We start from the raw sequence: 27,522 nt of genomic DNA, 5'->3' as shown, positions 1-27,522 counted from the left end.
GAGCCAATGGTAAATCACTATTAATGCCTGTAGACTGCACTTGGTTGGATCTGCAAGCAGGATTAAGGAATGTAGTCCCCACAATTCTCATTAAAGAAATACTGTAATGAGAAACACAGACCTACCTGTTACTAATAGAGCTAAGCAAATTGCACTATGAACAGCTAGAGTAAATTGTCCATAAACTAAAACTACAAGGGCAGAAATGAAACTTAGCACGTTATTACAAGACACTGGAAGACGCTAATAAGCTGTCCTATCCTAGTTAAATAAGAGCATTCTTTAGACATATGTGAATTTCCATATTTTGTTCATTATTAACAAATATGTTAAACTCTTTGTCACTGTCAAAAGTAGCTGCTAGAATGGTATACATCTGATAATGGAAAGATACCAAAACCCTCAATATATTTGAATGGCTATTGAAGTGAAGATATTTAGCAATTGTAAGTATTAAGAAGCTGCATCCACAGGCTAGGCAGGGAAATTTTTTAATAAATTCACTGAAACGTAAGTAGAGAAGAAAGGTCCAAAAGTACTTCAAAAAGGAAGGAGGCAGCTATATCTAGCACAGTACACCTTAGCTGTATTCTTTTAATTGTGTAGTTTCCTTTCTACACTTGGTAGAAGCAATATAAACATGCATGGAAGAGGGACAGAAACCATGACAAATGCATATTCATACTTGACCTAAGAGAGATGCTTGTTAAATTCAATCGATACACACAACTCTGAGTTAGCTACTTTTCCCCTCACTGTGCACTGAAGTGAATGAATAATCTCAGGAAAAAAATCCCATGTAGCAACATGGGTGGAAGTTGTAGAGAGCCACTGACCTGGGTTGAATCCAGAAACACACAAAAAACGCTGTGAAAATGCTTTTTAAAAGCGTTTTGAAAAATATATTGAATTTGCCATAAGCTCGCCATTGCCATCTAGTGTCACATTTGTATAATGCACTTAAAACACACGTAGAACGTTCTGTTTGCAGCTGTATAGCTGAGTCCCTGCTACACACATAACACCAAGCCAAACCACGCTTTAGTGGGAATGTGCAGACTCTCGGAGAGGCAATTGTGGGTGCTTTTGAAATTCTCCGCTCCTGCTGCACTGTTCTGAGCCAAGCAATGGTTTGGCTCCATCTTTCTGTCTGCACCCAGGGCTGGTGGTTTGTTTTGCTCTAGACAACCATGAGCCCAGGTGTGGGCAACACACTAAGCCAATATCATTGGTTTAGCTCAGAACAGTAGCAAACAGTGCCAGAAGAGGAGCAAAGCAGCTGGGACTTCTCCAGGAGCCTGTGCATTCATGCTAAGTCATGGTTTGGATAAATATTACATGAGAACAGAGCCACTGTCTCAGAATGGTGGAATGAATATGTTGGATGGTTAAAGCTAAAAAGAGAGAGATTTTTTTCTGCTTGAAATCTCTGAAAGAATTTAAACAACCACCTGCAATGTGGATTCTAAACAAATCTCCATCTCGCATTTAGGATCACTGAAGGGGCCAATCAACAGAGATTTACTCTGAAGACAGCACCATCAGTGGAATGCATCAAAATCGGGTGGACATTCATATGCCCCTGTTAACATATTTTTCACAGAAATTGATTATAGGAGGTTACAAATCACTTCTCAATGACTGATCTTATCTAATGAATGCAACAGTTGCCAAATGAAGGCAAACTCATCCCATAACAATGGGATGGTCTATAGACCATTCAGCTCAACAAGTTCACATTTTCTCTGATCATCAAGTATCATATCTTTTGTGCCGCAGGGCTACTGGCAATTTGCTTTCTTAACTGTGGAATCACAGTTTCACTGTAGCCACTGAAAGCCATTGCCTCCTTCCTGACATATATTTTAGGGAAACATGAACACCAGTCATGGAATTATGGTTAAGGCTAAGCAGGTACTTCACTTAAAATTGGTGTTCTTCTGGCACCTGAAGATGGTTAAGAATAATAATAATAATAATAATAATAATAATAATAATAATAAATTTTATTTATACCCCGCCCTCCCCAGCCAAAGCCGGGCTCAGGGCGGCTAACAACATTGGTTAAGCAGGGAACCTACTCAAACCCTAATTGCAATCAACACTGGTGCAAGTATTTCTCTTACGTGTGGGTAAGGGAAAATGTGCTCTCGATACAGAGGAAGCTGCAGAAGGAGTACAAGGGTGCGTAGTCCCGAAAGCTCACTACCATTATCTTAATCACATCAGTGGATTATCATTTTAACAAGACTGTCAAAACAGTCTAGAGAAATTCTGAATAAAAGAACTTTCCAAAGAAGTTTGATGTTCTGTGAAGAAGTTTGATATTATCAGCCAAACTACGCCAGCATACATACCTTTTTGGCAACAGATCCTTCTCCCAGAACACAGTTTCTCTCTGGGCACTCGCATGTGATTTTTGCCGGCTCCACTTTCTCAGGAAACACATAGAGACACCTTTCTCCAAGTTGCCGCTCAGCATGGTCAAAGCACCCCAGGCGCTTTACCCTGTCAAAAACAAGGTGACTGTGATACCACCTTACTGCTGACTGCTACAATTTCCTCCAAAGTCCTAGCACTGAGTGACACCTCTACAGGGGCTTTCATGTACTTACAAGATGGTAACTTTTTTTGGGGGGGGGGGAGGGAACTGTTTAGGAGAGAATGACAGTACTTCCTCATTTTACATGGGTTTAGGCTTAATTCAACAGTGCAAAAGTATTTGTTAATGGAGGACAAAGGGGAATGTTCTCTTATATGAAGCATACTATGAAGTTTGAATGTGCAGGAGGAAAAGAAGCAGATTGTTAAAGTCCTTTTGCTCTGTAACAGCACACAAACAGCTGTACACATGCCATTTCATATTATTAGATCATTCACCATCCCACCACAAATTTTTGCACCAAATACTATAGCAATAACTTTTCATCCAAGTAAACTATTGCTCTTCTGGTAGCAACCTTCTGGCAGAAGGTAATTTAATGGGGCAAGTGCTTTTAGGGTATTAATATGAAGAACTCCTTACCTAGACAAGTTCTCTTGGGTGATTAAAGACGGTGGGGGACTTATACTATCTGTACCTCCAGGACAGAAACTTTTAGTGATCCAAGTCACTTTCAACTCCACCACCTGCACCTAAGGAAAACAAGGCAGAGAGGAGAGGAGAGAATGGTTTTAGAAAATTCCACGAGATTAAATATCAAGTAGCATTTTGTTACTGAAGTTGTTAAGACATACTTTGGTATCTTTTGTCCAACTCACAGAATGCCTTTAGTTTGTCTATGACTATTATCTTGGTTTTGGTGCTGCATAACCGTATCAGACCTAAGCTATAGCATGAAGAAGCAGTTATTTGCTTTTTGGAAACAATTCAAACAAACCTGCTTTTTATCAAGCTGGCATCACTTACTGAGGATTGTTCCATTCATATACCAACCTTGATACAATCTAAAATGAAGGCTATTTTCATCCTACAGATCTTTCATGGCTGGGCTTGAATGGGGACTCAAATCAAAGAACCAATCAGGGAGTGGAAGTGAAAATGGGGTCATTTCTAGTTTAACCAAAGCACAAATGATAGACGAGGTCCTCACTCACAAGTTGTACATAATTTAAAAACAAATATTGTTTCTAAACTTTTGTAGAATATTTTTTCATCACGTTTGGTTCAAAGGATACAATGCAGCTTGTTTTACGGAAAACTCCTGGCAAGGCAATGATCCCTTAACACAGTCAAGTTCATTGAGCCATACCTCTTCCACCACCACTCTGAACTTGCTCTTTGTGCTAAGAACAGGTTTCACTCCTGAAAGCCACTGCACATTCGAGAAGACTTTCGATGGGCCAATGAGAACTTGCCCGGGGTAAAAGCCATATGAATCATCGAAGAAGAGGCCCTGAAAAGAAGAAGCAATACAAGAGAGAAGTGCAAGTCAGAGCCAGGTATGATTAAGACCACATTTTGTCCCTGTGGAATGAGATTCCTGAACAGAACTTGTTCTAAGATTCCTTGGTCCTGACGTGCTCTTTCTCTGCTACAGTCAACCACAACAGCAGTTTCTAAGGCAACAAGGGAAATCTTAGGTACAAAGGATAATGAATAGTGGAGGAAACATCATAAGGTACTAGAAACGAACAGCTCCTAGTTTCATTTGAATTACTTCAGTACCAAGTAGCAGGTGGAAAATCTACCATGAAAATATGATTGAATTATCTTCAGTGGCTTCTGGAGTTCTTGCATTCAGCGGCTCTATTTCCCTAGTTATAAGGGTGGAAACAATTGTTCCTAACATAGGAAATTTCAAACAGGCAAGGTGGACATCTGAACAGTGTGAGAGCTGTATATTTTTTGACACCCGTAATAACAACAATGTGATAATAATAATTTATTATTTATATGTGGTTCATCTGAGTGGGTTGCCCCAGCCACTCTGGGAGGCTTCCAACAAATTAAAAACATTAAGCACAGTAAAGCATCAAACATTAAAAACTTCCCTATACAGAGCTGCATTTAGATGTCTTCTAAAAGTCAGATAGTTGTTTATTTCCTTGACATTTGATGGGAGGCCATTCCACTGGAGAGGGGGGTGCCACTACTGAGAAGGCCCTCCGCTTGTCTCCCTGTAACCTCACTTCTCGTAATGAGGGAACCGCCACAAGGCACTCAGAGCACTTACTGACATTTTCTACTGATATCTAATCCATCTTTGCAAATTGCTAAATTCTTTGCTGTAACATTTTCCTTTTGGTAAGGCATTTCACAGTTCAGTAATCCTCAAATTAAATACAGACTTTGCTTTGGAGGCACTGTGACTTGGCCTCTACATTTTAGGCTGATTTGGAGGTTCCAGGTGTGGGCTTTTCCTTTTATACCTTTCCCTTCCCATATACGTCTCAAAAGTACTCAAACGTACCCATCTCCTGCAACTTTTCCCATTCTCCTTTCACACATGCTACAGTGGTTAGGGGGCTGGGCTGTGGAGGCTGTGGTACTGAGGCCCACTGGTGGGTCCTGGTCCACCATTTGAGAGTAAGCTGATCTGTTGATTAATGATGTATTCTGTGTTTGTGCTCTATATGGGGCTACAACTAATCCAGAATGTGGCTGCCAGAATGGTGACTTGGAGCGGCCACCGGGACCATATTACAGTACACTGGTCCAGAAAGACCCACACTGAATTGTGCTTCAAAATGTACTTGGAGCCAAACTATTGGTGCTGACCTTTAAAGCCCTAAACGGCCTCTGCACTGTATACCTAAAGTAGTGTCTCCAACCCCATCGTTCAGCTCATACAATGAGATCCAGCACCAAGGGCCTTCTGGCGATTCCCTCACTGCGAGAAGTGAGGTTAAGGGAACCAGGCAAGAGGGCCTTCTCAGCAGTGGCACCCACCCCGTGGAATGCCATCCCATCAGATGTCAAAGAGATAAGTAACTATATAACCTTTAGAAGACATCTGAAGGAAGCTCTGTATCAGGAAGTTGTTTATGAATGATGTTTCATTGTATTTTTATATATTCTGTTGGAAGCTACCCAGAGTGGCTGGGGCAACCCAGTTAGATGGGCAGGGTATAAGTAAATAAGTGAGTAAATAAGTAGCAATAATAATGATGATTATGATGATGCTGGTGTACAGAAATTTTTGTAAAAAAATGAATAAATATTCTTATATGAAAACATGTACTTTCTCCCACATAAATAGAAGGCTGTCAATCACTGTGTGGGGGGGAGGCACTTTACTATTGTTGTGGTAGCAACAAAGCCTGCTCCTTACCTCCAAATTTCCAACACTGGATAATCCATCAGATAGATGTAAACCCCACAAGTGGGGCCAATATGAGAAAAGGTATCTCTACAAACTGAGAACTATTCTAACAAAGAGGGGGAACTTACTGAGTCGCTGACATGTGGGCAGACATCATAGAGCTTTGCTGCATCCTCTGTGCTCATAGAACACCTAAGGAAAAGCAGTAATTGTTAAAAACACACACACAGAGATTTTGCAAGAGTCAGCACTACTTTCTTAATGGCAAATATGTGTTAGCATGCTCTTATATCTAGATTTAACAACACTAAGCCATGCAGTTGGAAAATATTGGATATCATTCCATTTTAAAAGTACTATTCAATGTGTTTAACCTGGACTAGATACGGGGATGCTTTGAGAAATGTTACAGGTCAGGGGCAAACTATCATATTCCTTATGACAATTTTGTAGGATTTGCACAGGCAGCCTATATTAGGGTTGAGGAAGCTGCAGTCTGCAAGGCCTAATTAGGCCCACCAGTCCCTTTTGCCCAAGTCTCACTTATCTGCCCTTTGCCTGATGTAATATATGACATCAGGTGTAGGACCAGTAAAGCTGTAGCTGGATCAAAAGGGGGCTCGGCTGATTGGCGGCACCTGCAAAGTCCTGTGTCATGTACTTTGACGCCCCCATTATCAGCTGATTGTCTGTGCTTGAAGAAAGCCCTGCATGGCCAAAGCTTCAACAATCAACTGGAATTGAATCTCCTTAGTGCTGTCGAGGGGCCTGCAGGAAGCAGCTTAGATTCAAAGTGATTCCTCCAATGCTTTGAATGCAAACTGCTTTCTCTGGGGGAAAAAAATCAGTTTAAAAACTGAGCTTTTTTTTCTTTCCAGAGAAGGCAGTTTTCTTCAAACCAATGGAGGAAGCATTTTGAAGGTGAACTGCTTTCTCCACAGAAGGCAAGATGCTCCATTTTTAGGAACATTTTGCCCCCCTGCAGAGACTCCAAAGGGGCTCCCTGTCACCAACGCAGCAACCTGCTTTGAGCTTTGTCTGGTGTCAATCACCTGTTGCCATTGTGACATCAGATGATTCACTGGTGGGTGGTTCTGCCTAGCTGTCGAAGTTGGGCTACACATGTGAAGAAGGGGGAGATACTGATCAGGTTCACTGACCAAATCAAGGTATTCATACCTGGCCTATATTTTCCCGGGTCAAATTCAAGGTGCATTAACATTAAAGGCTTATGTGTTAAAGATGTGGGACCTGGGTATTTGTTGCAGCATCTCTCCTCATACTAAACTATCTGAGTCTAGAGAACCAGTCTTTTTTTTTGGGGGGGGGGGCTTCAGATGCTTGCCTGCATAGCTGAGCGCACAAGCATAGGAAGATCTTTAGCAATATAACTGCCCGGTCCTGTGAGTGTTTATGCAGACGTTCTATCAAGTTTAATGGGACTTGTCCCATGAAGTCAAGGTGCACAGGATAGCTGAAATCTGCCACCCTTCCCCAACCCGGCGCCCCCTCCAGTTGTTTTGGATGACAACTCCCATCAGCTCAAGCCAGTATAGCCAGAGTTGAAATAATAATTAAAAAAACATATGGGAAGGCTGTCTTACATTTACTCAACCAAAAAATTAAAGGCATGCTCTGTAACAGAAGCAACAGACATACCTGGCACCATTAGAGAGCTTCAGGATGATTTGGTTCTTTAAATCATACACTTTCCCAAGCCACCAGTCATAGGCAATGCAGTCACCGTACATGAAAGGCTGAGGGGTAGAAGAAAGTTATGATGCCTGCTTCCTTGGTTTATTTAGTTACAACTAGAGAACGTTGTTCAGCTCCTGAAGTTCAGGATTAGGGTACATCCGGCATATAAAAGAATTTAACACTTGTACATTTCCCAGATTACTGAAATAGGTTTTTCCGCCACCCCACCATACTACAAGATTGGGGAGATGGAAAAGTGTGTTACTGACAAATTTCATGGGAAAGATGAACAGTAACATATCAAGTATACTGGGTAAACTCCAGGGTAATCTCGCAATCACAGTTAAGTGATTGAGGAAGCGCAACTGCCCTTCTTTCTTACAATCAATTCGGAGTTGCATCTCTGCCTTGTTAAGAATACCAGCAGAAATATTTATCTTCGTTTTGGAAGGGTTCGGACTATAGCCAAAACCATTTTGTAGACCCATTCCCTGCCCCCTTTGACAAAAACAGTAAAAAAATGAAATAAAGGTAGGAAATATCTAGAATGAACAAACGAACTCAGAAGTTACAGGCAGCCAGTTCCTGTACATTTTTTATGTACATACTTTGTTTCTTTAAAGATTTTACTAACACCATGTTTTAACTGTACTGCAGCTCAGGATCACGCTGTTGCTGTGGGACCGCCTTGATCAAGTGATCATCCTAGCTAATCACTATGCAGAAGCTTCTCACCCCATTTGTTATAGTCTAAGCCTTTGCTCAGTCTGACAGAAGCTAGCAACATATTCAGAAAAGAACTAGTGTGGCTGTAATGCAAGTATTGCATCATTTACTTCAAATATTTACTTCAATATTAAAAGTTCCAGGGCAGCAGTTTACAGAGATTAACAATTAAAAACAATTAGAAAATATGACAGCAGATAAGGAACTCCTTAAAATTAAGTCAGAGTAGAGAACTAAGCCAGTTACAAACTGGGATTAGTTTTTAAGGGCTTTTACTTTGTCTTTATAGTACCAGACAAATTAGGTTTGCTTGGCCCCAGGAAAGGCACCCCAGAGTCAGGATACTACAACCAAAAAGGCCATAATCCATATAAGAGAACCCAGGGAAGTGCCTTACAACTAACATCTTAATGTGCAGACAAGTTTATGTGGTAGTAAGCAGTCCTTCAGGTCTCTGAATTGCATCTCATGTAGGGCTTAGAAGCATTACTCTCTTCAGAGAAGACTCTAGTCTTGTTAAAAGAAACCACTCACATCAGGGGATGTAACATCATCCCTGCCTGTTCCTGATTAAATCTGTTAAGTTGTTAGCTTTCCTGCTGTGTGAGGATAAGTAGTATTAAACACACTCACCCAGATATTCTGAAGATCTTTGCTGTTGACCGGATAAAGGATACAGTTGGTCCCCACCAGTTTTACGGCACACTCTATATTCACATCAATTACTGTTCCACACTGGCTGTCCTGGAAAGGTGAACGAAAGGTTTTTCAACTGCAGGACACACAAGGTGTGCAGAAACAGACAGCCCTGAAAGTTTCACCTGCTATTTCTCAGTAGAACACGAATTCAAGACCCAAGAAAAAAAGCAAAAAACAGAGTCCCTTTTATGCCTTCTTTCTTGAGAGAATTATTGAGTCCGCATTCTTTGCCTGCTTGACCTCCTGTCAACCTTCTTTGGAACCCAGTTTATATAGGTTCCTTTCCCTGCAAGTTGGGGACCCCTGTACATCATTAGAAAGTTTGCTTGCTAATCTAGATGGTAACTGCCTAATACATAAGCTCTCAGACCAAGACTGGTCTCTTCATTTTACCCACAAGCCGAACGAAAGTAATGTGGTAATTTCTGTAGAAAGTCTGCATTCTCTCAACCTCACTATATTGCAATATGGGGATAAGACTAATGTAACAATATTCAGGTATCGTGCTCTTTCAAACCCTTGAAATATGATGCAGAAATGTCAGATATTTGCCCGCTATCTGCAGAACAAATATCAGAGCAAAGTATTAATTAATAAATAAGCCTTGTTTATTGTGTCGCTATGAGCCTGTAAAGAAAAGCTCAATTGTGCCTGCAGACTCTTTGGCTTGCTGAGGAAGAGGATATGAACCCAGATGCATCATTAACTCATAACTCAACTAATTCTTAGTCAACTGGCAGCTGCTGTAATAACCTATTTTTATTTATTAATGAGCATAGTCCATTACAAAATGCAGCTGATGGCTGGGTTCTGTAGCTGTTCCCAAACATCAGGGTCTATTAATGGAAACACACATAGACACACACACACTTCGGAGGGTTGGTGCTTTATAATATATGAATTAGCTCACTAACCATATGATGATGCTTTTCTCCCTTCCTCCACCTACTGCTGAAACACATTTTAAAAATTGCTCTCGTTGCTAAATAGGTGTCTTTGTTCATCCATAAGGAGGACTCCAAAGGGAAGAGTAAAACCTTTATGAACTAGTGTGGCCCAGAAAGTCTTTGGACATTACATGCACGTGGGGTGGGGTGTGGAATGCTCTGAGTTTCTGGGAAATGAGTAGACTCCCAATGCTGGGCTTTTAACTTGTACAGTGGTACCTCTGGATGCGAACGGGATCCATTCCGGAGCCCCATTCGCATCCTGAAGCGAACGCAACCCGCTTCTCCGGGTTGCGATTCGCTGCATGCGTGTGACATTATTTTGAGCGTCTGCACATGTGCAAGCAGCGAAACCCGGAAGTAACACGCTCCGTTACTTCCGGGTCGCCGCGGAGCATAACCTGAAAACGCTCAACCTGAAGCACATTTAACCAGAGGTATGACTCTAATACAGGTCAACTGACATATTAACCTGCATTAACTTGTAATACAAGTCAGGACCGTGATTCAGAGAAGTACAAGCTATTTTGTTATATGTATGCCACTCTTTTCCTTCTCCCATTCTTCAAGTGTCTTGCTCTCTCCTTTTAAAAATGACTAAGGCCAGCTCACGGTCTGAGGCGGCAAGGTACATTTGGATGATGCTACTAACATAATGCTTTGTATTTTGTTTCTTAAAAAGGTAATATACTTGTCGTTCCCTGTATAGAATATCTTGCAGCCGCTGAGAACACAATCAATACACACAAAAGTGCTAACTGCAACATAACCATGAATTCGGGGGCTTTAAATCAGTTGGGGTTCAGAAATTCTCATGATCGCCAAAAGCAGTTGAAAGAAACATCAAAAAGGATTCCAGGAAGAGCGTTTCCAACGTTAGCTACGACACGTCACTTGTTTTTGGCAAGTACAGGCATACGCAAGCATCCTAGCACATGTATTGTTCTCTTCTTCATCTGAACACTGTGTTGCATGTCTTTAAAAAAATTATGATGGAAGGCAAGAATATTCAACTTCATACATCTGAACTGGGGTGACAAAATAAGGCTGAGAGTGTTGAATCCCTCTTCAACAGTTCACAAAGAATCTCCACCATGAGAATAACAAACACTGGTTAGTGTTTGGTACCCTCATTGTTCATGCAAGGCAACTGAATGTGAAACTGAACTGTGCAAATTAGCTGCAAGGTGTATTGTGTCCCTTGGTGTCACCCCTAATTGCCCTCACCCAATCCAAATGCATTTTCAATATTGAGTTTGATATTGAGTTAAGAATCCATCAAACCCCCGATTCAGGATTTCATGCTTACATCTTGCCATGGAAAAGAGAACAAGAGTGTTTACTAAATCCTGAATAAGGCTACTGATCGGACACAAACTGAAAGAGTACCATTAAATCTACCTTTTCATTTTATAGCTACATTTGTTCCAGGACTCTGAGTAATGGTGCAAACTGCTCTCTGCAGAAATCAACATCTGAGCCACAGCGTCATTTGGAAAGGCTTACAGCAATGCACCTCCAAGGCTGACACTGCTATTCTGGCCAAAAGGTTCAACGCACAAGATGCATATTAATATGGATGGCTTTGGCTGCAGCTTTTGCTGTAATGTGTTAAGACACTGCATTTGATTCTATAGAATGCCATGCCTGAAACACAGCAAATGAATTTTACAATACAGTCCGATCACATTCAAAGCCAAGTATTTCCTATGTTGCAGATTCAGACTATGCAAAATTTACTACTGAAACACTAGGCTTTGGTTTCTCGTGTCTATACACAAAACAGCAGCACTTACCCGTGAGCCCATGTGCCTGACAACATCCCGAGGTACCACTGACCGGTCTTCAAGCTTCAGCTGAAGGGGAGGTGGTGAGGAAAAGACAAAAGAGAGAGAATATAATTAAGATGGATCCTCACCATAGCTTCATATGTACAGCCTGATTTCGAATCAAGTGGACTACCAGGTTGGTCTTTTTTAAATTTTTACACATATAATATGTGTGTGTACACACACATTTTGTACCAATATAAGCTGTAGCTGCACAATGAAGTAATTATCTGTACATTCATACAATGCTGCTGGTGTTCATAATTCCACTTTAGTGATGGACATGGCAACAAGACAAGACTGTATGGAGTTTTATTTTGTTATTCTATCATTTAATTTTGTTTACTTGTATCCCACCTTTCTTCCAAGAAGCTCAGACTTGCATAAATAGGTTCACTGAACTTCTCCCATTCAGGTATTAGTATTGTTAGCATCAAAAATGGAACTTCGGTCTGCTCTTTGTATCTGGGATGAGTATCACTACATAGCATTTACTACTAGAAATGTAGTAAAAATCTTGCTCTCTATCAGATTCCTTAGAAAGAAACTACACGGGCCATTCTGATTAGCAGAGAGAAATATGTTTTACCTCTGCCCAGAGCAGAGACATTTCAAAGCACAGAGGAATGTGTATCACACAACAAGAAGTAATTTACAGTGCTAGTTTGGAGCGTGTGGGTTAAAAGGAAGATTCTAGGACTCCTGCATATAAAATGGTGTGCATGCTTGCTTGATCAGATGTACCTCTATCTTCAGATTGTTTTTGGAGCAAAGCCATTTCCACAACATATTGTGCCAAATCAATAATAATAATGATGGTGGTGGTGGTGGTGCTGGTGGTGATGCCAAGGCACTACAGACATGCATGCACAAAAAAGTAAGAGATAGATGTTTTATTCAAAATATGCGGTGCAATTCAAATATTATCGATCTGTCAAATGAACAAGCAGATCAAAGCAAAGGGTACTTGATGGCCAAGTCATTCTGTCTAAGAAAAGGCTATCAGTTGTGATGGTAATAAAGAGCATTTTCAAACCACTCGTCCTCCCACTGAGCTGGAACTCAATGACAATCAACACTACAATACAGCATCTGCATTATGAACACCTGCAGAAATGTGAAATAGCAGCTCTACAGATAAATGCTCACCTCACTAAACTTGATCATGCCCGCCACACAACCCTTTCTTTACAACAGACTCATGCTTCTGCCCTAGTCAGCACATTCGGTTGCCTCCCTTCCAACACCGTCTTATGTATCCTCCTTTTCAGCTCACTAAAAATCTATAGCTAGAAGGGCTCCATTCTCACCTTGGCAGCGCAATGCTTGTCTGCAATATTTTCTTAGTTTGTCTAACAACCATAACAACAACAACAGCAGGGTATTATTTAGCATGAGGGAAACACAAGCTCTCATTGCATTCAACAGCATTCTCAAGTCTTCTTGGCAGTTTAGAGATAATCAGCTGCCTGGTTTTGAGAAACACATAGGTGTCACTGCAAGCTTTATGCATCTCGGAAAGCACCAGGATTAACTGTATACTGCAAAGCTATGCTGATAGTGATTCTCTAGCTGTGCAGTCAGCAGAATAATGAGGTTCACCAGCAGCACAGCAGATAATTGGATTGGGTCCTCTCAGCCTCTACCCAAGTCTCCCTAAAAACCTATGTCTTTAATGAAATGGTGGGGTGAAAATAAAGGGGTCATTTAGGCCTCCTTGAGATATTGAAGAGACCTTGACCCATTAAGCTTATCCACTCCATTTCAGCCAGCAGGAAAATCTGGAGCAGGATCTCCAATACAGATTGGAGAGTATGGGATAGAACTGTCCAAGTTACACTCTATTTATAACTTGAAAAGCAATAACCATAACCTTGAATTGTGCCCACATATAAATACTTTGTAGATGAAGATCACAAAGAAGCAGAGTAATATATTTCAGTTAGCCAAGGATCTGAACCTGTGTTTCCAGGTCCAATGCTCCTATATCTACAAAACACTGTCTCATGGGATAGATCTTTTTGTGAGGTTTCCTTAATGTACCATCATGTACACTTGTACAACATATCAAGCAAAGATATCCACAAGATTGGGCTCAGTTCAACGTGCACAGCATTGTACCCTGAGGTTGTGCTGGTCTGCTAAATATTTCAAGGCAGCAATAGTTATTTGGTTAGATGCTGAATTCAAAATCACGCTTGACTCTTAGGCATGCAATAAATAATCTAAGTTTCACTAAGTCTTCACATCAAGAATTGAAGATGACACTTCCCTGAAATCCAGTTGCATTGTGTGTACCCAAGACATGCATTTAATTTCCCCGATAAACAGAAGAGCCACTCCCGTCGCTCACAATGCAGAAGGAGTGTGTGAAAGCTACCGGGACAATGCAGCACAATTGCATCACTGCCGGAAAACTCGGCTGCAATTTCTATTCACTGAAACAGTTTTAACTCCCTCTCCCTTGCAGCGATGCATGAGCTGTGGTGGAGGGATGGGGTTGGGAAGAGACATTTTCGAAGATATGCATAAGCCAAGCTGAGCTGTACACAGCACACCTGCCGCACTGAATACCTCAGCAGCCACATTGCTCTGCATTCTAGAGATGCAATTCTCCACAAGGAAACTGGCTGAGAACAACTGATAGATGAGAACATTTTGCAATCAAAATGGCTCGCACGCCTTTGTGCAGGAAAGCTGCATTTACTTTCAGTGTCAAGACAAGAGTCAAGTACAATATAAATAATGAAATATCAGAGAATGGAACAATAAAGGGACTCAAAGCTGTAAAAACTGCTTATTGTACAATTCTGATTCCAGGCAAAATTCCCAGGACTCCCAAACAAAACTGAATTGCCTGAGGTGAGATATAGCTGAAACTTCATGTTTCTAGTGCTTTTCCCATTTTTAGTACTTCTTTAGCGAGACCACAGGAGCAGCTATCTGCAATAGCTTCAGATCAAGATGCCAGCTATATATCCATATACCAATATCTTCCTTTAAAATCACCATCATTCTCTCTCTCTCACACACACCCACCCACCCACCCTTTCTAGTCCACTTAAAGCAGTCAAGGCATATTGTTCTATGCTTTAAGATTACACACATAACAAAACTGGCCTCTGTGCTGGGAGATTATTTTTAATTCCTGGAAGGGCTACAAATACTGTATGTTGTTCTGTAGAAGATGTGCTAGTGGAAATAAGAGAAGTAAAAACTCTTGGAAAAGTAAACAGATGGAAATTCATATAGGAAATAGTTTTTTCTTCATATTTACGGAACTATATGGCAACCTCTAGCCTTGCTTTCCTACTACAGTCAAAAGTGTCTGTAGAAATATGATATGGGCCAGAATTCAGCATCATCATCTCAGCATTTTTCTTTAAATCAAGTTTCTAGTCCTTATGGTTATCTAGCCTACCTTAAAAGTTCATTGGTAACACAGCAGGTGAGGTCACAGGGCAAGATTATCAGCTCCACACTTCTTTTCCCTCTTTCCTGGATTGCAAAACTATTTTAAAATATTTTGCAAATATTTTAAAAACACTTAAATCTATATGTATGTGTAAAGGAATGGGGCTTTACTGCCCTGAACTGCCTGTGTATTATATAGAATGCATATTTTTGCTTGTTTATACTATGGGAATATATGTTTTGCTTGCATGCAAGTGGGATTATAAGGGTAACTTGGAGTCCTAGCAAGTTCCCCCACGCCTTTTAACATCAATACAAACTATCCACCACTGCTGATGCACAGAACTGCACAACTCTTGCTCCTGCCTACAGACATTAGGGAGACTCCTTCATTGCACTTGTTCAGATGCCTGCAAAAAACCTGAGTTATATGTTTGTTGATTTTAACGTAGCTGTTTTATGTATACCACTCAGAGATTAAAAAAATTTTTTTAAGCAAGTTATAATTAAATTTTATTTTAAGAAATTATAAGTAATAGTTTGAAGTCAAAATGATGTTGCAAATTTTATTTACCAAGGTACCAAACCCATCCCTGCCTTGCACATCTGAATTATATTGCTCCCGCCTGTCCATGGATGCAGTCTGAGAGACTAATCAATAGCCACTCTATAAAATGCATTTTGATCTAGATGATGGGCCAGTTACCACTGAGGGGGAAGCCCTTTGCTTCTTACAAATCAGTAATGTGCTGGGAAATTTCTCCTCAATTAGGAAACAAGGTGGAGCTATGTGGTTTCACTCTGCAATCCAGATTTCTGTGACTGGAAGATCCAAAATGCACCACATTTCAGACTGACTATACTTTACCATTAGGTCACTGATGTGCCATAGACTGTGTAATTAACATAAAAGGTTATTCTGGAATCTGTCGGACCTAACATCCTGTAAAAGTCTAGTCCAACTTTGACTGGGTTCCAAATACAATTAACCAGCATCTCTACCTCTAATGTTGATGACAGAAGTAGTATTAAGACAGTCAGTGTCCCTTCTGAATGACATAGTACTTAATAGTAGAGAAATCTGATTTATGAAGCATCTGTCAACTACAAATATTATACGATTCTGTACCAAAACAGTAAAGATTACTCATATAAAGGCAAGGAAAAAAGCAGTCCTGGCAATCTGAGCCATATCCATGTAATTTTCTTTGGTATTATATTTGTACTCTCCTATTAGGTCCTGGAATAAACGGAAAGCTAATTTATGAGCATTAGACACTCTACAACACCATATGGCCTAAGAATAGTGTGTGAGAAATGGTTACGATTGAAGTTTTACTTGTTTATTTACAACAATTACATGCTGCCCCCCAAAAGTGCTCTCTGGATAACTTACAGTTATCAATCTTTTTTTAAAAAAAGGAGGGGGGGACCAACAATGAAACATTAACACAAGGTTAATTCAATTCTGAAAAGATTAGTAAGTTAGAAGAGATCTTTAAAAACCTTAAGATGCCTGGAAGTGGGTGGAGACCTTTATTGGTGCTGAAATTAGGAGGAACTAGGTGAGGCTCCCTGGGAAGACTATTCCACCATCACTGAAATAGCTTTCCACATAGTGGGCACCTATCATGCTTCACTTTGCAGTGCCACTTTGGGATCATCATCTGACACCGTTCTCTAAGACTGGATAAGGGAAAATGGGAGGAGAGGACTTTTCCAGTACCCTAGTCCCAAGCTGTTATGGGCTTTCAAAGTCGAAACCAACACTTTGAACTGGCCTTAGAGATGGGTCTGGAAGCCAGCACAAATGATGAAGCACTGACATAATACGTTCAGTTGTCCAGTGCAGGTTAACCATCAAGCTGCCTCTTCCCAGGCTTACTGGTTCTGGACTGTTTCAAAGGAAACTCCACGTAACACACTGCGGTGATCCAAACAGGCAGGTAACGGAAGGCAGGCAGGGCTGCAATTCGCTTATCAGCCTAATCTATTAAAATGCATTCCATGCCACAGAGGCCTCTTGATCCCCCGCTTATCAAAGCTGGATCAATGAACAGTGCACCAACAGTGCACCTGATCATTTTAAGAGGAGTGCCACCACCTCCAGAACAGGATGACCACCACTCAACTAAGCAGTACCTCTATATTGTCTGGAATGGGGCTCATAGATGATTGGCCATCATCTGCTGAGAAGTTCAAGAAAACCATCTCTCTCAGAGCACAGAATGATTGGGACCCAAAAGTCTCTTTGAGCTTCATACACTATTATTTTGCTTTTTTAGTAAATTTTCCCAGCATTGTATTGTACTGGATAGCAGCACCAGATTTCCTTTTCTATCTTGAGAAAAATGTCTTTACCACTCTCACATCACCACAATGCCTCTTTCTACAGCAGAGAATAGGGTCAGAGAATAGCCACGTATTTTAACTAAAATTCCTAAGCATACACGCTCATATACAACCACCTCCACTAGTCCAATAATTTAAATATTCTTCTAAAGCATCTGCCAGGAAGTATTATTTGACTACTGCATTTATGTTAATGAATTCTTCAGATTCATTCAAAGCAAAGCACATTCCCTCTTCGAAGCAATGCCACCCCCTTCTCCCTTGTCATTTGCCAATGCATATTCATTTCTCATTACCCAAGAGCTATGCACGTTTGAGCTGCAGACAGACATATATGCTATGTCAGGTTTATCCTGTTAGGTACTTAATGGTGTCACACTTCACTGACTTTTTCCCCCACTTCCAGTTACTCTTGAAGGGTGGAAATGCACAAGAGAAAAGAGGCAGCAACACAGAACAGAGAATGCTTACAGTGCTAAGCTCCTAAACATCATTTATAGCAATGTGAAAGCCTGGGAATAAACCAGAAAAATGGGGGAGTCTTCTCATTTTTGTGTCCCTCCCAATTTGTTTCAGAAAAATTATGGCTGCCTCTTCTGCTTGCTATTGCATGTTCATAAAGGCTAGAAGAAACCACAAATGAGACTACTCTGGCTACCAATCCTGGCTTTGAAGAACTAATGCAGGCACCTGAGGCATCTTTGCATCAAGTGGTGAAAAGTGGAATAAGGCACCCTTCCCCAAGCTGGTGCTCCCCCATATGTTTTGGACTACAACCCCCATTCTCCCCAGCCAGTGGGGATGCTCACAGAAGATGCTTCCACTGGTTCAATGCCACTAGGAACACCAATTGCATATCTACCATTGCTTTTAAATATATTATGCAAAAAATAAAATGAAATGAAAGTATATTGTTCTCAACTGTCAGTCATCATAGGTATGGCATAAATTGTGGTAATGAAAACATAGAAAACCCAAAGCCTTTAAAAAAAGAAAAAAGAAAATCTTTCCTTATACAGTGGAACCTTGATTTTTGAATGTAATCCATTCTGGAATACCGTTTGACTTCCAAAACATTCGAAAACCAAAAACTGAAAGCAGAAGCCTCAATACAATAGGGAACTCAAAACAGAAGCCGCATGGCACGTTTGGCTTCCAAAATTGTTCGAAAACTGAAGCAGTTACTTCTGGGTTTTTGGTATTTGAAAGCCGGAACATTCAACTTCCGAGACGCTCAAAAATCGAGGTTCCACTGTACTTAGGCTAAGAAATATTGTATATTGACAAACGCACAAAATTTCTGTTTTCTATTGAAGGTGAGACTATCCAAGTGAACTTTTTTTAAGCCGTTGAAACAATGTCTTCATGTAAATCTAATTTAGTAGACTGGATCACTGAGGCGGTGAATTTTCATAGCCAGCATGACTATTAGGAAATAACTGCCTCCTGTTTTAAAGTGCAGCATGTAGCCTACTGTGGGCAATTGTAACAGTGCTTTCTTTACTCTGCAGGCAGTGCATCTACCCAACTGACTCTAAGTATCAGGTTGCTAGTGGGGTGCACTACACTGTGCAAAAGCTTCACATACTTAAACAACAGGACCGCGAGAAAGTCAATCGGAAAGTACAGCAGACACTTCAGCAGCATTGCATACTTTCTCCTTTCTGTATGCTACCCTTTGTTGCCAAAGCCCGGTATAGGGGGAAAAAAAGGGTGGGAAACGTAAGAGGAATCTTATGAGATGCTTACTTTTTCAAAGTGGAGCGAACTTATGTTCACTGCATTACAGATTTGGTAGCCAAACAATGAGCTTGCTAATTTTCCAACCCCACACTACAGCTCCTTTCCTTCCTCATTCAGGTGAATTCATTTCAACTATAGCAAATTATGGTCTGTTTGCCCAAACTGAGGGGAATTGGCATATGAGGGGAAAGGGTGAACATGAACAGGCAGAAAGCTTTGACCATATAGTTAAACCATGGTTTCTGCATGACACCTGAATCAGTCTACTCCTGGCCTGTCCAACCGGTCGATCGTGATATACTGGTCAATTGCAGGATGTCCCTGGTTGATCGTGGTATCCTGACCCCCCTCCAAAAAAAGGGGGGGAGCAGCTCTGGTCAATCTAATGGGTAGATCACTGCCAGTTGTTTTTTTTTTTATAGTGGGAGTAGATTGCAGTTTCTTGGAAGTTGGACATGCCTGGTCTACTCTAACATGTCATAACTGCAATAGATTCAACACACACATACTATCAGGAGATCAATCAAACCATATCCTTTATCACCTGAGGATAAGAGAGCAACAATAGCTTACTATCTGAATAGCTTTTCTATCATTCAAACGTGTAATTATCTCTAATGTATTAATACCTCCATGTCAAAGGACAGCCATCTCCTGCTCTCAGCTTTTTTTGCCAAACCAAATATATCTCCCATCTTGAGGTTTTAGAGCTGTGTGTGTTTAAAGTGCTTTTGTTGCAGCTTTTCCGTTACCTTCCTTGAACAGGAAAGATAAATTGCATGTTTTATTCCAGGTCAGTCCCACCAACGCCTTAATATTTACTTAGCACCTATTATTAGAAGGCCTTACTTGCTACAAACCTGCGTCCTTTGTAGCTGCATCATTTTTTTGTCATTTGGTCATTGTGCAATCCCCTAGGTCGCCTCCCATCCCTCCCTGGGCAATTCTGCTGCTAGCTGATGAGCCCACAGGAGACGGCAGAAGTGCTTATTACTAGTCCCCAACTACATGACCTTACACTCTGCACTATCAAATTTCATCCAATTTCTGTTTCTCTATTCTGAGGTCATGCATTACTTTCCTAATCCTTATTTGTATTGACTATGCCTATTGATTGCCAGCCATCAGCAAAATTTGGCAAACAGTTATCATAACTCTTAAGACATTAGAAACAATGAAACTGCATTTAGGCTAGACTGTTGCAATTGTTTCACTTTTAAAAACTTGAGTTTAGTCAATCAGATCTACTTCGCTTCCTTTTTTGTACTGTTTCAAACTCAGGCTCATAAAACAAATCTTTTTTTATGATCAATTAGTTTCATTTAAATACAAAAGCAATGTCTATTCTGCTTTATCTGTCCCCAATAACTTTTGAAAGTTACAAAATGTAAGTATGTAACAAAACTAAGCTTCTCTTGTTCTTAGCTTTTCATAAATATAAAGAATTTAATGAGATCTATCAATGTGACTGAAATATACATTTTTAAAACCCATAATTTTAATCTCTTTGCACATTTCAAGTCAAGTTCAAAACACACAATATTAACATCACCCAGGCCTCAACCACAGGGCCAAACTGCAGAAGAAGTTAGCAGATTCAAGGCTTCCCTTATTTTTAGAAGATAAACTTAGCTAGGAAAACTGGATGAGAGAAAGAGAGGGGGGTTAATCTTTCCCCTTGAACTGTTTCCTTAGTGTTAACCTCCCATGGTGTGGAGGGTACATGCATATTTTCTTGCTGTGGAGCAAAGAATTGCTGCTGAGAAAGCGATTTTAAAAGTGGGAAATGGCACTGGCATAAAGGGTTAAACCCTGTTCCCTCAGGAATGCAGCCTTGATTTGATCTCCTTGGCTGCATTCTTTCTTTCGAGTTGACTCACTCTACCAACATTTCCCCTAGTTTGGCTCTCACTGAGATGGGAAAGTCATGCCTGCACTGCACCAATTCAACAGGAAACATCGGAAGAGCCACTGGCCCATCTAGACCAGCATCCTGTTCTTGTGGAGGCCAACCAGATGTCTGTGGGAAACCCGCAAGCACTCGCCCCTCCTGTGGTTTCCAGTAACTGGTATTCAGAAGCACAACTGCTTCCAACAGTGGAGGTAGAGCACAGCCATTGTGGTTGGTAGGCATTGATAGCCTCCTCCTTCATTAATCTGTCTAATCCTCTTCTAAAGCCATCTAGGTTGGTGGCCACCAAAGTACCTTTCTGTTCCTGAATTCAGCTTCATTGCATCTCCATGAGTTCTGGCATTATGTGAGGGGGAATCCTTTCTCTCTGTCATACATAATTTTATAAACTTCTATGGTTGCCTCTTATTCACCTTTTCGCCAAGCTAAAAAGTCCCAAACATTGCAACCTTTCATCACAGCACCAACCCCTTGATCATTTTGGTTGCCCTTTTCTGAACTTTTCTCAACTCTACAATATCCTTTTTGAGGTGAATTGACCAGAACAGTATTCCAAATGTGGTTGCACCACAGATTTGTGTAATATCACTGTGATATTGGCAATTTTATTTTCAATTCCCTAGCATGGAATTTGCCTTTTTCACGGCCGCCACACACTAGGTCAACATCTTCAGTGAGCTATCTACTATGACCCCAAGGTCTCAATTCCTGGTCCATCACCACCAGTTCACATCCCTTATGTGTATATGTGAAATAAGGATATTTTGCCCCGACATGCATCATTTTACATTATCTACTATGACCCAAAGGTGTCGTTCCTGGTTCATCACTTCACTTCTCCTTCATGCTCCACCACTGGGCAAAGAGCTAGAGCCTGGCTTGTTCCTCGTGAGAGGGTCAGCACACAGTTAACTTAGAGGGGAGGCAATCATCGGGCAACTATAAATTAGTACAAGCTTCGCCTCTTTTAAACTGAAACTGCCAACTTTTACAGGCTGCCACTGCATTCTCTGCCTGTTAACAACCAGTTCTTTGGGTGACATTAGCAGGGGATTACGTTGGTTCCTATACCCTCCAATCACCCTGGTTGATTTCTGCATATTGTATGGTTGTGAAAGGTACAGGAGAAGGCCCAGCTGAAGGTTTTCAGATCAACTGGCAATTATCCTTTAAATAGGGAATTCAGCAGCTAAACCAAGCATAGCCGCCCTAAAATCTCCCGCCTACCTTTCTTCCATGAAGTCTCTGCTGTGCCTACAAAAACTGCCTGCCAGAAATCAGAAATATTTCCTGCTTTCCCACACACTGCTCAAAACTATTTTTACTTATACCCTGTGATTTTTTTCGCTCATCTCCTTTAACACGTAACTTTTAACATCTTGGCCTACCTGAACTGTAAACTCTTCAAGGCCTGGTCTCTGAGAATCTTGGTTATCAATATCAAGTTTTAGAGGGTAACATTAGATAGAAACCATTGCAAAGACAGAAATCATTGCACAGCAGAATAATCGAGTCTGTTGACCAACACTGGCCAAAAAATGCCCTTTTCAAATTATTTAACTGAATTTTGGTGAAGGTTCTTCCTTGTACCAGTGCTATTTTTCTAGAATAATAAGTTATAATAGCAATGTTGCCCACCAGAGAGGTGCCGGAACTGAGTTCTGGTGAGTTCTGGCTGAAAAGAGCTAAAACAAAAGCACAATGAAAGAAGAAAAATGCCTTTTTATTAAAAACTACAACCATGTTACAACACTCAGAGGTAAAAAGTGCATTCTAGATGTCCCCCACCCTTTACCTAAAACAACTCATTTTATAAAGCCTGCAGTAGAAACAGAAGTCTCTCCAGAAAAATCAGCACAGCGAAGTCTATGGGAGGAAAGCTTGCAATATCAGTCAAGATGCCAGAGTCTCTCATCAAATACTTATCTCATTCAAAACAAGCAATTTCTTATAATTTCTACCCTGAATTTTGCAAAGATCACACAAACACTTTTCCTACACTGCCGAGTTTCCAAACAAACTGCTGAGCCATTTTGAACAATAAGCTATAGAATCTACTGCCCTTAGCCCAATTTCTCATTGTGCCACTCAACCTTAACACAGGGCTATGATTGTGGCCTGAAGTACTGTAAGTTAATAATATTCATAATAAATCAAAACAGAGGCATTTAATTTTTCTGCTCCTGTACCTTCCCCCACTACCACATTTTTTTAAATAAAATATATTATAGGAGCTGAATTTCAATTTCAAATGGACACAGTTTTGTACAATGCATCTACAGCAAGAAGAAATCATAGATGCTAAGGTAATAGAAGGTGGACAAGGTCACTTCACAAATCCAGACTACTGAATTTTCCCACTTCTGCTCTACATCTAAACATACACTGCACTAAGTTTTCTCCCTCATCTTCCTTTTCACATGTACAATTTAGCTGCATTTGCTGAAAGTAGAGATGTCAGTACACAAGCTCTCAAGGTTCGATTTTAGGCATGATTATGATTTGCTGAACGTTTCCTATTAAAAATGTATAGGTATACAACTGGTCAACGTGGTAGTAAAGAACTGGATTCAAGACCTCATTTATTACTCAGTATTGCAGTATAGATCAGCCCCATTCCACTTCTCCTATTACTACAATTACTAAAGTATTCCTGGTTATTAAAAAAAATAGCATTTGGGAAGTAAAAGAATTATCAAATCCAAAACAGGACTATTTCTGAACTGCACAGAACGAAGTAGAATCAGCCCTTTAGCTTGGAAGGGAAAAGGGGCAGCTGACAAATTAGCTTGCTTATCTAGATGGCTCCACAGATGTTCTCTAATACAGGTAGCCATTGTGCCAACATAAAAGCAATCCATTATGGCTGCATTCATTATAATCCTCTCAAAAGGTCTTTGTTCTAAACATACCCATATTCTAATACTAGAAAGGTCTTTGAGGGCTAAGGAGTGGGCCAACACCACCTTGCTCAAGCCACAATTTCTATAATGCATAATGCACTTTTAAACAGACATCCTGACAGCTTATTAAGTATGAAACTTAGCCTGTATACTGGCTGCAAACAAGTGAGTTTTTTATTTTTTTAAAAAATGCTGCTAGTTATCAAATTGCTTTGGCAATTGCTCAGCTACAGCTCCAAGTTTCTACAGACTCCAGGTAATTGTTAGTGGCTAGCTAAGCTCTTTCTTAGTTGTTAGCCCTTCTCATGAATGCGCCCCAAACCATAGCAAAATGTAGCATAGGCCCACTGGGGATGCAAAGGACCAGGACAACAACTTAGATGGCTTCTCATCACTACTTCTTACTCTGGGATTGCCACCCTTTCTTCACCCATTTTTAAAATGGGGAATCCAGTCTCTGTTGTTGGGAATCCAGGGGTTTGACTTATCTTGTTTTTTCAGACTTCATTTGCAGTAGGGGTGGTTGGTTTGTTTGTCTGTTTGCAAAACAAATCAATTGCATTACCAGTTGCCCTGTGTGAAGAGGCAAGGCACTCTTGTACAATTGGAACTGCTATATTTTTAGGGAAATACACCTACAGCTTTCTTCTTTTGTTCCCTGTTCCTTTTTATCATACTTTGTGATGAATGAGCAGATTAGTGATATCAATTGCCTTAGTGTCAGTATCTGCTCAGCTGATAATGAGGGTACAGTATAATCATTTCCTCTAATATTTTCTCACAACAAAATAGTACTATTTTGCTATTAAAAAGCGAAAAGAGAAAATAATGTAGAACGATTAGTAATTAAATCTTTCCCCTGAGGGGACAAACAGAGACTGACACTAGGGCAATATGGCTGGGGGGCGGGACGGCGGGACTTTTCTTTCTGGCCGCAATCAAAAGGAAGGAAATATGGACAGAATCTGAAAACAGGAAACTTTTCATTAACACTGGAAATAACTTTTGAGTGGCACTTATAAGTAAACATTGTAGATGGATCTTGGCTAAGGAACAGAGCATAGTGCTATACTAAGTGTAGTGTGGAACCTCAGTTTTAACAACGTGTGGAACCTCAGTTTTAACAACGCTTCAGGTTACAGACTCCGCTAACCCAGAAACAGTACCTTGGGTTAAGAACTTTGCTTCAGGATGAGAACAGAAATCGTGCAGCGGCAGCGCGGCAGCAGCAGGAGGCCTCATTAGCTAAAGTGGTGCTTCAGGTTAAGAACAGTTTCAGGTTAAGAACGGACCTCCGGAACAAATTAAGTACTTAACCCAAGGTACCACTGTATAGATAACTATAAAAGAACAATGCTTCACTAAAGTATGGAACCACCCTAAAAAAAGCAGACACTGCAATTCTCTTTTTCAGATAAATGGTGTTACCCTTCAGAATAGCAAGGGCACATGCTTCAAAGAGACTAATTCCTGCTCTTCCAGTAGCTGTTTTCTTAGATACAAAAATTCTTCTTGCGCTATGGTGACTAAAATGCTGCTTTGCTCTTTATCTTCTGCCAACTCCAAACAGTGCCTTGGGAAAACAACTGGAAGCCCCAAATCTCTTAACTGAGCAATTATTCAACGATCACATACTTTTATCTTACTGAAAGAATTTTATCTTTTCACCAGATTTAACATCAGCAGCTACTTTTAGAATTATTTACAAATACTATTATGAAAGCTGAAGAAGTGATACTGTTTCACAGCATAAAACAGTAACTGCTAAAACCACATTGTTTCCAATAAACTCAAAACAAGAATACAAGGTAGAACATTAAAAAGCAATAAAAAACATCTGTTTGCAGGTGTCCTCTGAAGTAAACGCTACAGAAAAAAAATGCATAAGTTGCCCTTCATTCCAAACACCTTCCGTTAAGCACATTTTTTTTAAAGATATCCACTACTTTTGCACATTTTACAATATGCTAAGTTTCAGTTTAGATTACAAGACCAATAAGAAAAAAAATGATTAGACAGCCACACCATTTACAGCTGCTCAGTCTTAAAGGAGAGTATCTCAACCAGGTCACATTCACCTGTACAACAGATTAAGAATGATTACTTCTGATCTGACACTATATGATAGTAGAACTAGAACCCTATTAAAATACATTTTATTCCACTGAAACACATGCAATTAAGTGCTTGCTTCTGTCCTTGGAAAAACCAAACATGTAAGGCACTTTAATCATTTAATAATCTTCTATTATCACTTTTGGTTATACAGCAAAATCCAATGTTAGTCAGAGTAAACCCATTGAAATCAATGGACTTTAACTTACACCCATTAATTTTTATTGGTTTTAAGTTTTATATGTTATACTAAGGTGTAGTTTAATGCTCGACTTTTGAAAAGACACACATTTGGGTTTTAAACATTATGATGATACATTCATTCCTGGTGTTTGTCTCTTAGTCACACTGCTGTAGCCTAATCTCTGCCCCAAACAAGGAACCACACATTAGTTCTTGTCTTTATGGCTTATTCTGAATGCAGTGTGTTGTTGTTGTTTTTTAAGTGTTTGTGGTACAAAATACATACCCCAGTGAAGAATTGTACCTGGCGATGAAGATATTCTGTTAGAGGAAGATGGACAATGCAAAAAATCTCCTCATGCTAATAATTCTGAATTCAAAGCATTTAAATGGAAAAAGAGGGAAAGCTCTTCCAGATACAGTAACAGCTGCCATCTAAATTGCTTAACTTACTTGCTGTATACACATCTGTGCTTCAATTCTGATTCACAAAACAACCAAAACAAACTGAAATAATGACTTGAGGAAAAAGAATTCAACAACAGAGAGGTCAAGGACCGAGTTAAGATTTTCCCAACCTGGGTGCTATCAGACTTAAGAGTCTGCAAAATCCCTCACATAAATAGTCAAAACTATTTATGTCAAAACTCAAGAGGGGGGAAGAAGCTTTTCTCTATGCACTCATCATTTACTACCTCAGTTTCTTACATTCACAGATGATGAGGTAATACTTTGCAGAAAAAACACATTCAAAATAATGTGTTTACTTTAGTTATAACAAAAACATTTTTAAAAGAGGGACACAAGAACAAAGGTAAAATATATACTTTAGACAACTGATCAAAATAGTTTGCTACAAAGGCAAAATGCACATTTTCAAGAGGAGATGAAAATTAAGTGTCTCTATCTCCTTAAAAGTGCTTTGTACATAGAGATTGTGCATTTTGGAGCAGTGAGGAAGCTCATTTACATCCTAAGTATTTTGAATACTTGTGTAGCTACTGCTTAACTTCCCATTATAGTTTGAACATATCTTTTTGTTTTCTTATTTTATCATCAGGTTATTGCTTTTTAAAAATAATGTGCAATTAAATCTCTTGAGCAGCACTTCTTTGAAAAATTATGGGATTAAAATATATATGCAATGATCATCTTATCTTTCCTGCAACACTGCAGCAGATTAGTTGATGCAGTTTGTGTTACAACTGCCTGCAGACAGAACAGAGACAATGACTC

At 40.1% G+C, this 27,522-nt stretch overlaps 1 protein-coding gene across 2 annotated transcripts in view; it reads right to left on the bottom strand.

Moving 5' to 3' along the window:
- Window positions 1-27,522, bottom strand: part of UBE2O (ubiquitin conjugating enzyme E2 O) — a 56,333-nt gene that overhangs the window by 18,826 nt on the left and 9,985 nt on the right. For both annotated transcript variants that reach the window (XM_083429843.1, XM_083429844.1), the window contains exons 2-8: window positions 11,632-11,691; window positions 8,823-8,933; window positions 7,425-7,522; window positions 5,894-5,957; window positions 3,753-3,896; window positions 3,026-3,135; window positions 2,358-2,508 (exon numbers count right to left, since the gene is read on the bottom strand). In XM_083429843.1, the coding sequence (XP_083285969.1) occupies window positions 2,358-2,508; window positions 3,026-3,135; window positions 3,753-3,896; window positions 5,894-5,957; window positions 7,425-7,522; window positions 8,823-8,933; window positions 11,632-11,691 (738 nt within the window). The remainder of the gene's footprint in view (window positions 1-2,357; window positions 2,509-3,025; window positions 3,136-3,752; window positions 3,897-5,893; window positions 5,958-7,424; window positions 7,523-8,822; window positions 8,934-11,631; window positions 11,692-27,522) is intronic.

The sequence above is a fragment of the Podarcis tiliguerta genome, assembly GCF_965153285.1.
Source record: "Podarcis tiliguerta genome assembly, chromosome: 2".
NCBI classification, from domain to species: Eukaryota; Metazoa; Chordata; class Lepidosauria; order Squamata; family Lacertidae; genus Podarcis; species Podarcis tiliguerta.
The sequence above is the reverse complement of the archived record's forward strand: the minus strand, read 5'-3'. Positions and strand labels throughout refer to the sequence as shown.